The sequence below is a fragment of the Choristoneura fumiferana genome, chromosome 18 (genome assembly GCF_025370935.1).
Source record: "Choristoneura fumiferana chromosome 18, NRCan_CFum_1, whole genome shotgun sequence".
In the NCBI taxonomy this organism is placed as follows: domain Eukaryota; kingdom Metazoa; phylum Arthropoda; class Insecta; order Lepidoptera; family Tortricidae; genus Choristoneura; species Choristoneura fumiferana.
This window is the reverse complement of record NC_133489.1, coordinates 23,089,611-23,106,054: the sequence shown is the minus strand read 5'-3', so window position 1 is coordinate 23,106,054 and position 16,444 is coordinate 23,089,611. Positions and strand designations below refer to the sequence as shown.

Here is a 16,444-nt window from a genome sequence, read left to right as displayed (position 1 = left end):
CGCCACCGCACCTGCGAACACTACCGCTATGGTGAGACAAAAGAAAAACAGCCGTTGGAACTGGTGCGAGTGGGCGCCATATTGGTGAGACAACAGGGTTTGTCCCGTTCTACGGGTTCTCATTTTAAATATTCCCATTTATATAGATTCGTGGGTTGTGGCGCTTCGCTTACCGCTGTCGCGGCACGTTTCGCTTCAATCACTCGGTTCGCGCACTTTATGGTCATAACTAGTTCTCCCTTACCACTCTCCTCGCTTTCACTCGTTATATTAGCTCGTTACGTGCGAAGGTAAATGAGTTTGGGAATTCGTCGAGTGGAATCCGATCAGTCGGGAATCTGTAAAAATGAGAATCTATGGAATTGGGAACAAGCCGTAAAAGGGCAAAATGGTCAAAATGATACGTGTAAGATGATTGGTGGCATACCGATATACAATACAGTGTCAAACAAATTAAAAAGGTGGATTTTTTTCAATGGACTTATTAATTTTCATTTTAAAACTAAGCTTTTGTACGTTATTCGCAAAATCGATGTACTTAACGTCTTACAAAACAACTTTATGGCTGTTACAGTGGCAGCACTATTTTGAACTGATACATCACTCGGAATAAAGTATATACTTACTAAAACCAGAAATGGCGAATCTGTATGACAACGTGCTAATTTTTTATGAAAACATAAACAATCAATTTAGTTCCGTACAATCAAAGATTACTTATTAAGTACATGGACGAAAACTGGTTTACTAATGTTTCGGCGAATAACGTTTGGCAACCTGTTTCATTTCGCAACTTTTCATTTCCCAACTGTTTAATATTTCTGAAACTGTAAATATTTCAGGCTTTTTATAAAACTAACCTAACCTAACCTAAAGGGTTCTACACGATGACCCTGAAATAAATCCTGAAATATTTACAGTTTTAGAATTTGCGAAATGAAAAGTTGCGAAATGAAACAGGTTGCCAAACGTTACGTTGCGAAAAGGCAGTACTCGCCGAAAACTAAACTACCAATGAGCTCGTGTTTGTAAACAGTTTAAAAGCCACTGTAACAAGCCATCTCACCCCGCTGCATCAGCAGCCCCTCAAAATTGACCCATAACCCTGGCTGGCAGCGCACAGCAAAACCCCCCATAACCGATTGGCTGGTAGTCCCTTGCCCCTATATTGGGGACTCAGACCGGCCGTCTGCGCAGATGAGTCGAGCCTGTCTAAATGCTCGACAGTGGAGGCGCGGCCGCATGCGCGCGGCCTGCGCGGGCGCCGCGCCGGCGCCGGCTGGCGGGACGCGCACACTGACTCCGACGACAACAGCGACAGTGCTAGTGCTGCCAACACTACTACCAAAGGTATCATAGCGTACTCATTTTTAGGGTTCCGGAGCCAAAGTGACAAAAACTGAACCTTATAGTTCAACCATGTCTGTCTGTCCGTCCGTCCGCGGCTTTGCTCAGGGACTATCAAAGCTAGAAGCTTATAATTTTGCACGTATATATAAACTACCCAACCTTATAGTGGTGTATCTTGGGATAGGTATTTTAAAACCATTAGGGTTTCCTAAGACGCTTTTTCCATTCAGCGATTTGTTTGCGAAATATTCAACTTGAAAGTGCAAATTTTCATTAAAATCGAGCGTCTAAATTAAACCGGAAGGTTGATTTTTTTTAAAAATTCAGTATGGTAGTACCTTAGTATATCAAATTTCAAGGAAAACTATAACGGTTAGTTTGCTTGATTATTGATTATTAGTAAGTTTAGAGTAATAGCAGCCTAAGGTAATAAAATATACTAAACTATGGAAGATTCCGTATCAAATACGAAATCCTTAGAAAAATACTACTTAATTTTTTCGTAATGGCTACGGAACCCTATTTCGGGCGTGTCCGACATGCTCTTGGCCGGTTTTTTAATTGTAGCACAATATTTGACATAGTATATAAGTGTGTAATTATTGCACAAAAAAATACAGTTGACAAACTTTGAGATATTTTGTACAAAGTCTACTATTAAGTAAGTTGAAGTAAATAATTAAAGTCAAAAGCAGGATTCGTCATTACCTACTGGTTCTGTGAATGTTTTTTTTATTTATCTTTTACTTTGACACGCGTTTGTAATTTGAATTTGTAATTTTTTTATTTACTTAATTTCAATAATTTAGCTACCCACCAGAACACAGAAATGACAAGGGACTTAAGGGATTTAAGTGCTTCAAGTTAGATACATTGTTCCCGTACATAACCATTTTACAGGTACAGAGGCAGTGACAATTTAAATGTAAGTAAATAAAGGTTACGATGTCAGCGCAGTGATTATATACTCTTTGATGTCAGCAAAATCCCAATATTTAAATTTAACTGCCGGACCTAATGATTTACGCGTGCAAAGCCAGCGATTTTAGAAACGGAAAGATACGGAGGTTAAAACCATTTATGAATGAGATCTGATTCCTCAGGGTCGGGAGGCTCGCCGGGCAGTGTGTACGGGTCGGGCCGGCGCAGCGCCGCGCGCACGACCAGCAGGTAGACTCAGGTACCTCCCTGCCCCCCCCCACCCAGCACCCGCCGCACCACACGGCTGTACCCTCACTGTATTTTACCTACACTGTGATCACTGCTACTCACGTTGCCCTTAAAGCCAAGTTTAGACTTGCAAGAAAAATCGTGCAAGTCGCATTACATTGCGAGGCCGTAAACCCAACGAATTTGTATTGTTCAATCCAGCGCCGCAATGTACCTAATGCAACTTGCAGGATTTTTCTTGCAAGTCTAAACTCGGCTTTGCAGCCACAAAATGCTCGATGCTCGTGTCAAGCGATAAATCTGGTCACGTGGCTCTATTTTTAATTTCCCGCGACACAAAAAAGCAGCAGGGCTACTACGAAACTCGAAACACGAAGTTCGTATCGTACCGTCCCTCTCGCTCTCGTATTAAACAGATAAGTGTCAGAGGGACAGCACGACACGAACTTCGAGTTTTGAGTTTCGTAGTAGCCCTGCTGCGTCAAGTCGCCGCGTCGAACAGCAGCGTCAAGATGGGTCTTGGTCTTGGAAGCTAATTTCTTAACCTCCTTTAGTGGCAGTCGTGGCAGTGCTATTTACAAATAAAAGAAATTGGAGTGAATGAAAAAATAAGTGTTTTTTTCCGAATTTGAAGAGGTTTTTCGCTATGTCACCTGACCAGATTTGACGCTGGAAACGAGCGTCAAGCGACTGCATGTGGCCGCACCTTTACATCAGGTCGCTAGGGTTGCTAGCAGCGCGGCAGTGTCGACCGCAACCAGGTCGCGGCTCCCGCTACTTAAAGAACAGTTTAGACACAGTTAGGGCTTATGCTAGCTGGCGGGCGCGGGTGTAAGTAAAATGCGTCGCGCGTGACGCGCGCTGTTAGCGCTGCTCATTCTATTTTTCAATAGGCGTCACCAATTCCGTGGAAACCGCGTCAGCTAGCGTACGTAAGCCCTTAGACCTGCAAGGAAAGTGGCGCAAGCTGTATTACATTACGAAGCCGTAAAGCAAACGAGTTTCAAGTGTTCAATCGAGCGCCGCAATGTAATGCAACTTGCATTTTTTTTCTGTAGATATAAACTTAGCTTAGCATTCCGGTGTTGAAGACCGCAACTAGAGGCGGCGATGGCAATACACGACCGCGACCGGATCGCAGATCTCCGGGTAACGGATGCAAACAACCGCGACTAAAAGTTAGCAAAATAGTGGGCAAGAGATACTGAATGCGTTAAAACCTCCGCTGCTAGTGACCCAATGTGAAAGCGACCACAGATTAGACAATGTGTAAACTGAAGATTAGATCCGCTCGGGTGAGTTGTTTCTCACTGAAAACCGTTTAAACTTCTAAAGGTAAGTAAGTAATGCGATGGGTCAGGCTTGTAAAACTCACCTTCCTGAAATGTACACTTATTCTAAAGGTGCACTTTTTTAGAAGGATCACTTTCTTGGAAGGTAGGTACACGTCTAAAAGTACACTTACAATACACCTTCTCAAATACTGTATTTTCTCAGATAGAGCACATTTTGTAAAGATATAAGTAATATTTGCTCAGAAGGTGCACTTTCTCAAATCATGAATAAACTCTAGCTAGGGACTATTATAAAAACTCACTAAATAAAAAGATAGAGTAAGCCACTTTGTGTATTTAGTGGTTAAGATGGAAATAATGAAGGATCGAGAATGTGCCTCAACTGGACAAGTGTGACTTTTGGGAGTGTTACTTGTGTACATTTTACGGAAAGTCCACTTTTGGTGAAAAAGCACATATCAAGAAATTGGGTCTTACGAGCCTAACTCAAAATTGGCGGTCGCATCGGCATATCATGGCCAGGTCTTTTAGCAGCACAACGTAGACCCCTCATATCAGTAGCTGGCACTGACGAAATTAAACACAATTAGATCACAAAATAATGTTTACATTGTTTTATTTTGTTGAATAATAATTATATTATTTTGTTTACTAGTGACAACACTATTAGCATTAATAAACTTAAGATATCTAAATGCTTTTCTAGATTAGATTATATATATGTATAGTCAAGTTAGGCCTATTTCCAATAGGCTTTTGGAGTCTTTAGTAATGATACACACACGCACCAGGTAAAGACGTTTATTCCCTTTCACCAGTTCGGATTACAGTATCTATTTTACAAACAATGTGCCACGGCCGCGAGTCGTAGAAGAAGAAAAACCTGAGAAAATTCTACTCAGTGTCACAGGCCATCTTGTCGTAACCGGCCAATCAACGTCGACCGCCAGGCGCGCGTGAGCGTTGATTGGTCGGTTCAAACTGTGGTGCACAGATAGAGAGACTTAGAAGTATAATAGTGGCAGGATGATGCGGCAGCGCTGCTGGTCGCTTAATAGCGCCACAGGCTCATACTATTTACTCAAGTAGCTTTTTGTTCATGTACATATAATGATGGGAAGATGGGATATGGAATTATGTCTGTGAAACTATCTGGTCTGGTATGACCGATAATCGCAGATGAGAATAACAGGTACACTCATTGCTGGACACTGATTGACTGATTACAATCCTTCGACATACTCCAGAGTCTCTAGACATGCCGATTGTTCTCTGCATTGAAGTGTCAAATGTGTAGCGATACAGAGGGCCTACTCCAAATTTCGAAAATCGAAGTTCGTATTGTACCGTCGCTCTCACTCTCGTATTAAATAACAGTATAAGTGTCAGAGACGGAACAACACGAACTTCGATTTTCGAATTTCGCAGTAGCTCGCAGGATTGCTTAGCCTGCGATATGGCTAACACGCGCCAGCTATACAGTCTGTACCTAATTACACCCAGTAGTCTCTCGCCCGCCACCGCATACCGACCTAAGCTGTATCCATTAGCAATAAATCGGGTCGTGTTACAAGACAATTTACCATTCGAAACAACCCTAAAGGCCCAGTAAAAGACTAGAAGAAGTTAAAAGGTGAGACCTGTGGCATAACCTAGGACCTTGGCGCAAAAAAGAAACTGTACCCTCACTATTTTGCTTACTGTAGTATCTCCTATTATTTTGCAGGTTAAGGTCCGAGGGTCCTCTGAGCGTGAGGGTCTTACGCCATTTAATGAGACCATTGGGTCAAACTATGACGACTAGAATAATAACAGAGTAGAAAAGCTAGGATCTAAATACTTGCTATTTTTTTAGTGTTTCTACAGATTGCCTACTTCACAATTATTGTCCACAGCGGCGGTCTGAACGGGAGTGATGGCCATTCCGTCTATACGCCCGTGCCTGCCGATATATCCTCACTTATTGACAAGTATGTATTAACCAACCAATCAACCAACCTTTTCAATAAACCTTCTTTACCAAGTTTTCGATTCGTTATATTCCTAATTGGCCATATTCCTGATACGACACTTTCCTAACTGGTCATATTCCTAACTCGTCATATTCCTGATTCGTCAGATTATGAACTCGCCATATGTACAGTCAAATGAATTTACGAACACGTGCTTACCGATGCACCCAGAACCGATGTAAAAAGTCCCCGAATCGGTGCTGGGTGGTCATATAAAAAATAGCCTTAACCTAACCGACGATAGTAAATTTTGGGCAGGCAAATGTACATGGATAAGGAATATGACGAGTTAGGAATATGACCAGTTAGGAAAGTGTCAAATAAGGAATATGACCAATTAGGAATATGACGAATCAGGAACAAATCTGATCAATGACTGAGAAATATTTTCCTTATTTGTTTATCTTGTCACGCATTAAATCTAAAATGACATAATAATTAATTTATTAATTATTACCTAAAATTGTTTAATTAATACCTACCTGAAGTTGCTAAAAGTAGCTCCGAAGCGGTAACGTTGCGTGTGCTCTGCCTACACTATTTGGGAATACTGGGGTGATGTTTGTGTGTGTGTGTGTGTGTGATCATGCATTATTCGCTGACTACAATTTTAACTTTTTTAATTACAGATATCAACAACGGAAAGAACAAGAGCGACGTGAATGTACAATCCACGTTTAACGGTAGAGCCGACCAAAAGTATGGTCAAACATAATGGACGTTTTGTCAAAATTCTAACCCTTTTTGTGACGAAATATGTAAATAGAACATTTTTTTAGTGATGAAAGAAGTTGAAATGTGTGGAAATGTGAGGCACTCCATAGAAATGTGCCGTCTAAAATTGTTATAATTTACTTAAACTAAAAAGAAAAAAAAATAATGTGGTTACGATTAATAATCCCATGAAAGCCTTGATTTAAGTTGGAAGTAACTAGCTACAAGTTTTCAAATTGCACCAAATGACATTGCTTTTATAAACAAAGGTCTATCTATGTTTATTTGACATGACGTAAAGGTAGGTAAGTTTTAGTTATCAAATTATTTCAAAACCATTTTTAAAACTCTAACTAAAAATAAAATAGATTTTTTTTATATAAGTACCTCCACCCAATGTGAACTTATAATTTTGCTTCTGGTCATCTTATTCAATTTAGGCTTTAACAGTATCGTCAATAAATAACCACCGGTTCGGAAATACTTCAGTTGAAAAGAACTCAACAAGAAATTAAGAGGTAATTTTTTAAACACATTTATCAAGTACAATTTAATGACTTACATCACAAATGTTTAACATAACTACAATTTTAACACATAAGATTCGCTATTTGAAGTAAGGAATCGGAAATGCGGATCGGAATTAATTCCATAATATTATCAATTCATTCTCGAAATTGGTCCGTCCAGCTTTCAATGCCTATCTTAAAAAAAGAACACTTGCATTAGGTACCTAGCCATGGCCAATAACTGAACCTTTAAATTAATTAATTGACACAAACTCATACACGCATGCTTCAATATCTCTAATGGTGGCCATACACCATCCTCCCTATCGTCCATAACTGTCATACATACCAATCCACGCCCATACACAATCAGCAGGGCTACTACGAAACTCGAAACTCGAAGTTCGTATCGTACCGTCCCTCTTGCCCTCGTATTATATAGTATAAGTGACAGAGGGACCGCACGACACGAACTTCGAGTTTCGAGTTTCGTAGTAGCCCTGCTGTTCTAACTGATCCAATCGGCCGCGGCCGCGACATGCCAATTGGACGAGAGGAAGGATGGCCACCATAAAATTGGCACCGCTGCGCCTCTATCGGCGCGTATGGGCAATACATCACTCCGTATTAAACTTCATCTGAATCGGTTCAACGGTGTTAGCGTAAAGAGTTAACAGTCGGAGAGACAGTTATTTTCGCACTTATAATATTTTATTGTAAAGCCATAAATCAGAAACCTTTTATTACCTACTTGAAATAACTTCCGTCAAGATGCGATAACTTTTCTCGTCTAAATTTAAGAAGGGCAGATTGAATAGAATTTAAAGTTAAGTTCTAATGCCATTACACTCCGCGTGTTACGCACTGACAGTGAGAATATAATAAAAAAAAGGATTTAATTAATGAAAGCTGAAATATCGCAAGATGGCGTCAGTATTACAATTCCCTTTGACGTTACAGCCTGGCTTGTGATTGGCTCATTTAGTTGCCAATGACAAACATGACATAAATGTCAAAGTTGTCAAACGGACCTCGCGATCCTAGCGCCAACTAGCCTGAGGGCCTACTCCGAAATTCGAAAATTGAAGTTCGTATCGTACCGTGGACGGAACGTCACGAACGTCGATTTTCGAATTTCGCAGTAGCCCCGCTGTCTCAGAAATCTCATTGTGACGCAATGCAGTCACAACCGCACCCGTAACCGTCTAATGTTTATTGTTACCGTATTTATTTCATAAAGTGTTAACCAACGCTGTTAATCTATGATAGTTTGGCTGCTCTTGAGACATCTACTCGCAACGTCGCGAAATAGAGAAGGACGGATGCATTTGAACTAAGGCGGACTAAGGGTCTTCCCACACCTAAAGGGTTTAGCCGATCAAAAAAACGCTTTGTAATGTCCACGCAATGAAAGCGAAAAATGCGTTTTCCGGTCTGTTTTCCGTTGTTTCGCTTCGGCCGAGCCGATCGACGTCTTTTAACCTTAAGTAGTACTTCATGTCCACCTCATGAGAAAAGATACCATGCATGACAATTGGTGCCGTGATCAGGATTGAAAAAAAGTAGGTCATTTGCAACTTTTGCAAGCACATGTTACAAGAGCGGCGTTTAGAGTTTTAATAGCACCTAAGGTTGTACAGATAGATGTAAGTTTGTTTTTTGTTGCAATAAGTTCAGGCGTCATGTGATGACGCGTAGCTGAATTTGGCCTCATTGAAGTCGTCGGGCTATTGTTTTCTCGTTTGTAAATGGTAGTTTTTTACAAATCGCCATATATGAATATTGCATTGTTGTAGCTTGGAAATGTGAACACACTGTATGTATTGATCTGTATGTGATATTATGATACACCGGAGCAAAGGCAGAGCTGGCTATTAGTGTATTTGGTAAGAGCCTTTGCACACAGTTTTTTAAACGCGCCGTTGACGCATTGATTGTAGATCACATACTAGATTTGAACTATGTGGAGTCAGCAAATTTAAAGAGCGTAAAGTTTACAGCAAAACAATACGCATAATTATTATACATATTCGTAAGGCAATTTCACTATAATATTTCGTGTGCATCTGATCACAGATTTACATTTTTAATCCCGTTCTTTAAACACTACTACAATTACTTGTGGTATATGGTGAAATTTATGAGAATAGAGCGTGTCTAGTACACAAAATGTTACTAACATTATGTTAGGTATCTGGGCGCCTACACTTTGCTAAGGCTAAAATTCGAATACATGCGTTTTTCCAGACGGTAAGACCATTTTTTCTAGTCTACACCGATTGCTCGCCCCGAATACCCCCAGATTCGTATTATTCACTATTTCCACTCTTTTTAAACGTAACACGGCGTGGCGAACACACGTTTGAGGTTTGGAGATAAGGTCAGGCGCACATGAAATGACAATTGTAAATGAATTAATTAAAGTTAATCTAATACTAATTAATGTAAACGGCTGTTCCAAACTGCAAAAGATACATATCATTAAAATAGACTGCCATACTTAAGTGATTCATAATTCTTTTACTGTACTGTTGATTAATATAGTTAAATAGCTATTAATTATACACTATTGTATAAAAATCTTTCTATATACATGTTGTGTAATATTAAAATTAAAAAAATATAATTAGTATGATGGAAGAGAATAAAGATGTGTGTTGTGGTATTATAGGTTGTATTTATTTATTTATTATAATTTCAACCCCCCCCTGCACTAATTGTACCAAAATCATGATTGTCAAAACTTTTGACAGAGAGTCATAGTGACAAAGTTAACTAGATCAGTCTTTAAAAAAGCATTTAATTCAGGAAATAAGTTGCATAATGATTTTAGTGACAATAAACACCTTGTACCTATGCAGGATTGCGGGAACTAAAAAAAGTACTTACTACATCCATTCTAGTCCCATCTGTTTTATATGCACAAATTCTGCTGCTTTAAATAAAAATACAAAAAGATAGCCGTAAATTGGTACGGATCTGTGTCTTAAGCATACTAACGGGGGTTAACTTAATACTGGGCTAGTAAAATAAAGATAAAATAATAAAAATAAGGCCAATCAGAGATTCCCATTCGCATCATCGATCCCTCTTATCACATGAGCTGGGGCTAGCACACCTAAACACATCACATTACGCACACATACACATCACATTAGTATCTAGATGTAGGTACAATTAGTCATCATCATCCTCTCAGCCTATTTACGCCCCACTGCAGGCACAGAATAAGTAATAAGATGACTTGTCAAGACGTTGGTGTTTCATTCAACAATCATCTAAATACATTCGTTTCCGGGCGTGACAAGCCGCAACCGCAGACGACATTGCCGCTCACTGCAGTGTCGGCTACAACTGCTACTGGGCTTCGTATTGTGTCCTCACTCTTATACTCGTGTTAACACTATTAGTGCGAGCGAGACGGCACGACGATACAAAGTTCGACAGTTGAAGTTCGTAGCACATGCACAGCAGATAAAGGCCTGCTTTACAGTCGGCTTGTGGTGACGTTACTGCGGTCACGAATGACAAAGCGTCAGCGGGGCGGCAAACATACGAAGTTCGAGTTTTGCACTTCGTAGTACCTATAGGGCCAAAAGCAGGGTAATGCGGACACTGAACCCTATTTTTCGTGTAGATAAGTACCCGTTTTTCGTGTAGAATACACATTGGCTTTCGATTATTAAATTATTATGCCGGTATTTATAGGGTCAGGAATGTTAATTATAATTCATTTCGTATTAATATTTCGTGACCGGAATTTACCGTGCTGTTATTTCGAATTTTCGAAGACAATTTTGGGCTTCCAAATATCCGTTCGGTATTTCCGGTCAGTAAAGTTATTGTCGACTTTGAGCGCACACCCCTTTAAGAACACTAATAAAGTTCTAACATTGCATTGCATTGCATTGCACTGTCGTGCTAAATTTGTCTAGCTAGCAAAACGAAGATTATAATTACGGATAGTAAAATTATTATATCTAGTGTACCTAAAGCTAAGTTTAGACTACGTCACTTTATACAGTATCTCTCTCAGTGTATACACGAAGCGGGTGACAAGCGCGTACAAATAGAAACACTTCAGCTATATTCTGTTGTCTGTCGTAGTCTGCTTGAGCGGTGTAGCCTCATTTAACCTTATTTTGAATTTCCCGCGACTCAAAAAAGTAGCGTGCGTCGAACAACAACGTCAATATGGCTGCTTGCAGGAATGATCTTGGTCTTGGAAGCTGATTTCTTAACTTCCTTTAGTGGCAGTCATAGCAGTGGTACAAATAAAATAAATTTGAGTGCATGAAAACAAAACATAACATTGTTTTTTTCCGAAATTGAAGAGGTTTTTTTCCAGCGATAAAGCTCAACATTTTCAGCTTTGCCGCTATATGTCACGTGACCGGATTTGACGCTGGAAACGAGCGTCGAGCAGCTCCATGAGGCTACGCACCTTTATGAACATCATTGGAGATACCTACTATTATTAGTCACTAAATGTAAAAATGTGGAGAAATACACACAAAAATAAAACACATTTATATTTATATTTAAAACATAAGTACACCAGCAAGTAAACAATCTCATATATCCTTAACATGATTAAAAATTTTAGGGCTTTATAATGCGTTTCTGAATGTCTATTTTTTTTAGTTGCAACTAACGCTTCATAACCTAATTTAAAAATATACTGGCTGGTTACAATGTTACCGGACATCGGAAAAAGCTCGAAAGAGAAGTTTCGTTTTGGTAACACTACACATTAATTATCAATTTTAATACACCAAATTTACTGCATTTTGATAGGAGCTCTATGATTTATTTATACAAATGAACCAAATTTTAAGCCAATCGGTCCATTGGAAATGGGTGAAAACTTGTAAGATTTGTTAGTCAAAAGATCAAGAAAGATACTTAATCTAAAAACACACAAAAACTAGAAAGGAGTTTTAAGCCCAAATTTACAGTAGACCCGATCCCAGCTTAACTGAGAAGGAGTTGAATAAAGAAGAAAAAAATTAATTAAATTCTGAAATAACATAGCAAAGTTTCTTCATCCCAATTATCGGATGGTGGCAAGTTAGTAGGTTCTGGTGATGACGACTCGGATCTTATTGGCAAGCAGACTGACATATTGTAATACACTGGTCCTGATTGAGAATCATTTTCCGACGATGCTATATCGTAGCTAGGACTGGCTAAGTCATCTAGTGCCAACGAATCGCTAATGTTTGATGATGCTGACGCTTTAAAGCCTGGTCAATCATCATTTGAAGAACTTTGTCTCTGAGATGAATTGCCAGCCGCCATAATCTCATATTTCGAGAGGACATTATTCAGGTGTTGTTTTGCTTTAGCCTTTTCAACTGGCGGTAAATTTCTCAATACTTCGGCGAGGTGACCGCAGAAAAGATCTACGTCGTCGACTTTCTTTTTCGTAATTGTCTGGAACGGAGTATTCCTTTGTTCTTTCCTTTGTCGCATCAGCTTCAAGAATTGTCTATTAGGTTGCTTTGTGATTATTTTCTTTCTTGCCTTAACAACTTCGCAAACCACAGGGTAAGTTTGATCTGTTGAAGAAGTGGGGATAGCCACGCGAAACCCTTGTTGTTCTTCTTCTGTTTCTTTTATTTGATCTTCGTCTTCTGAAAGTTGTAGTGAAAGAGGCAGGTTTGAACCCTCAATTCTATGCTGTGGAATATCATCCAAGAATCTGAGTAAAATATGTCTCTTATCTTTGGTATTCTTCGGACCAGAATTCCAAGTACTACCTTTTTGTTTTTTCTTAAATCTATGATAACCGTCACGGATGGCTTTCCATTTCTTTTTGCAATCTTCGTCTGTAAATAAATATAAAATATTAAATCAATAAACTACTGTTATGATTATAATTCGTTGAAAAGTAACAGGGAAATTCCTAAGAGAACTTTTAGCATGCGTGCAGTGTTCGCACTCGCTCGCTTGCTCGCGGCGCTAAAGGTGTCAGGGTCGGTGCGTACCTCAAACACACAACAAATAAAAATAGGTAAGTAGGTACCTAACTACAACCTACCACTTTTATTTAATTCCTTTCCTATGTGTTTCCACACGTTGTCTTTTATTAAACTACTTCTGTAATTATTATGTGACAAATCGTAAATAACAGGATTTTTAAAGACATGTTCAATTAGCTTCTCTTCTTCAATATCTGTAAAACTCATTTTTCAGTCAATACGCCAAGGCGTCCTGCAATGTTAATACACTATACACGAGCAAAACGACCAGTTCTGCAGTCTGCGGTCGCGACTCTGCGGCTCGACAACTCGGCACAACAATGACAGACAGAGCGACACTGTCGCCACAATGCTCATGCTCGGAAGCGACGTCAAAAAAATCGATACTTAATTTTTGAACTTCGCCCTTCCTCCATAGGCAAAAGGAACTATGCCTATACGAGCATTTCTAAAAAAGTTTGTACATTTGTCGTTTGTCATTGTCCTCTGCCGATTTATTGCTTTCTTAAATCACGAGGCCACTGCATATTTTATTTGAACTATTAAACATAAAATTCGTTTAATTATCTTAACTAACAATTAACTGTCTTAAATACATATGTATTTGATTATTTAAAATCATATTTTTAAAATAATCGTCCAGTACAATTTGTATGAAAAGTTAAATGTCCCATTGTAAATTTCGAACCTTAAATATCGTTTTTTTTAATCAGTTTGAAGGTCTCGATTCAGTGGTCTATTTTATTACCTTCTTATAGTCTCAAGCAATCATTTTCTACATGTTTTTCATATGATTGTCTAAGAAATATATTTAAAAATTAAAAATTAAAGTTTGTCCTACAAAAAGTTCCTATTTTGATTCCAGTTTTTGTTACCGCATTTTCGTCCTTAAAAGGTATTTCTACAAAATTTAGTAGATTCTTCATAGAAAGCTGGCAACACTAGCATCATTTTGCCATCTTTAAACAGTAACCGTCACATTTCAAAAATCGAAATGCTGGTTGAAACAAGTGCGTGGTTGGTCATAACTGAAATAAAAGTCCACTTTTGTTACTGGAAAACTTGGGTAAGTTTTGATTTTTTATTACTTTGACATGAATTATATTTATTAACACTTTATCAAGATTTGTATGCTTAAATTCTTTGCTCAAATTGTACGTTATATTTGCTTTGACGAATTTTTAAATGTGTCGGGGTACCATATCGTTACTTCCTTTTTTGTTACTTTTGAATGGTAACGTATGGCTAGGAAATGGGAGTAACAAAAAAGGATCCCTAAGGCAGTGTGTAGACTATTAAATTTGAGAATGTCTTTTGTTTATTTATATGAAAGATCATCATCATCATTGTACATCTATTTCTCATGTTAACTGTTAATTTCATGTTTTTATGTACAATATTAAAGACTTTACATACATACGTCAAAAGTTAATATTTTTAAATGTTTTTTCTGCGATCTCTTTATAATAAGAAGGTATGAAAAAATAATATAACACAACATTTTGTATCAATATTTTGATTTCACCCTGTATTATATGATTTAATTACATAATAATTATTTTTTATTTAATATGAAGAAAAACTATTTTTGTGTGTTTATTTATAATATAATTATAATATTAAAATCGACTAATGCACACTGTGCCTTAGAGTTCCTAATTTGTTACCAATGTTCCTATTATTGTTACTGTCCCGTAAAAAAATACGAAGTTTTTGATATTTTTTGTTTATATTTTGTTAAAATATCATATATTTTAAATATTTCAGATGAATATTTACCAATTTAATAATGATAATTTCCAAATAATATTAATGGAACTTCAGAAATGTGCATTATTTTGTAACTTTTCAGGGTACGTTTGACCAAATGGTAACGTAAAGGAGTAATTATCTTCATTATTTTTGTAATTACCTTAAAAGAGTAAGAATTAGCATTAAAACGTCAACAATGTTATAAGTGCTACCTGATTTCTTCAATAAAAGCAACTAAATAATGTGTGTGGTTTTTATTATACTTAATTGAATCTTAGTCACAAAATAGGAATTATTGACTGCCTCGACTCAGTTGATTAAACTTTACAGCTTATTTATAGTTACAATCTCTAAGAAATATATTATTTAGAATCTTTAAGAACTAGGTAATAATATGCAATTAAAATAATATACAAAATTATTAATTTCAAATTAGCCTATGCTTTCCGCAAAATGTACAAACTTTTTTAGAAATGCTCATACAGTCGCAAGACTACAGGGCTACCACGAAACTCGAAACTCGAAGTTCGTGTCGTGCGGTCCCTCTGACACTTACACTATTTCGATACCTCCTACGTATACTGGTACAAGTGACAAATTTCTGATTTTTAGTTTTTTGCAATTTTGTGATTAATATTTCCTTATTTACCTACCACAAAAAATTTGGACGGATATTCCTATTAGTTTTGGAAATAAAGTGACGTATATGAATGCATCTAACACCGTTTTGCTAATCGGTACAACGTATACTGAGGCAACCGACATGCACCACTATACGCGGCACCGATATTGTCGCGGGGCCGGGGAAGTCGAGTGTAACTGGCAGTTGCCTCAGTGTACGCCAGGGGGGGGACAGTCGCCTATACCGTACTAATTCATGTCGATAGCGCCGCCATCTCCTTTATCTAACCTAAAATAAAACAGATTGTTGTCGTTTGTTTCAGATAGATGTCACTGAAAGCTTGAGATCACAAAATTTTATTTATTAAAAAATATTTTGTCGTTGATAATTACCGCAAAAATGAACTTTATTTTCGAAATTGACAATCGTATTGTAATTTCTAATATAAAAGTCACATAATTGTATCCGCTCAGTCGTTACAAATATTTTTTGTGTAGCAACCCTCTATGTCAGGCCAGGCGTCTATTCGCGCTCAACAAGGAACAAGATGGCTACGTTGCAATCGAAACTCGTGCACATCGTCCACATAAAAAGTAAAGACAGTGCTGCAAACGGAAAATTGAGGCTTGTTTAAACTTAAGAAGACTGAATTCAAGCGGTCTCACTTCTCTTTGCAGCCCTGTTTTTAGTTTTTATGTGGTTTGAGCTGGGAAGCAAATCCAGTAAAGTAAAAGAATACCTGTGACTATTAATAGCTATACGTATGGATGGATATATACATCAATGGTACTAGTTAGGAAATGCAGACGGCGCTTCAAAACGGTCTGCATGAATGAGACGAGAGAGGGCTCTCTTTTCCCCGTATATTATACTACTCTTTGGTGTACGCGCTAGCCGGCGCTGCGTGCGGACCGTTTAAACTGTTCTACGAACACATAATTTGATAGTATATATAAAAAAAACATGTTTTGGTCTGACAATTGCGGAGGGCAAGACCACAATAGCCGTATTTCTCATAGACAGTCATGGAAACTAA

The 16,444-nt window shown here is 38.1% G+C and overlaps 2 protein-coding genes across 2 annotated transcripts; one reads left to right on the top strand and one right to left on the bottom strand.

Moving 5' to 3' along the window:
- The first annotated feature begins 6 nt into the window (after positions 1-6).
- Positions 7-9,718, top strand: LOC141437659 (uncharacterized). The gene is made up of 5 exons (XM_074101112.1): positions 7-31; positions 1,198-1,350; positions 2,454-2,530; positions 5,711-5,785; positions 6,457-9,718. The coding sequence occupies exons 1-5, from the start codon at positions 29-31 to the stop codon at positions 6,506-6,508; spliced, it is 360 nt and encodes a 119-aa protein (XP_073957213.1). The 5' UTR covers positions 7-28; the 3' UTR covers positions 6,509-9,718.
- Positions 9,719-11,567: 1,849 nt separating this feature from the next.
- LOC141437938 (transcription factor Adf-1-like) lies at positions 11,568-13,351 on the bottom strand. Its single transcript, XM_074101537.1, has 2 exons — positions 13,094-13,351; positions 11,568-12,881 (listed from the first exon to the last, which is right to left on the bottom strand). The coding sequence occupies exons 1-2, from the start codon at positions 13,239-13,241 to the stop codon at positions 12,301-12,303; spliced, it is 729 nt and encodes a 242-aa protein (XP_073957638.1). The 5' UTR covers positions 13,242-13,351; the 3' UTR covers positions 11,568-12,300.
- Between the last annotated feature and the right edge of the window lie 3,093 nt (positions 13,352-16,444).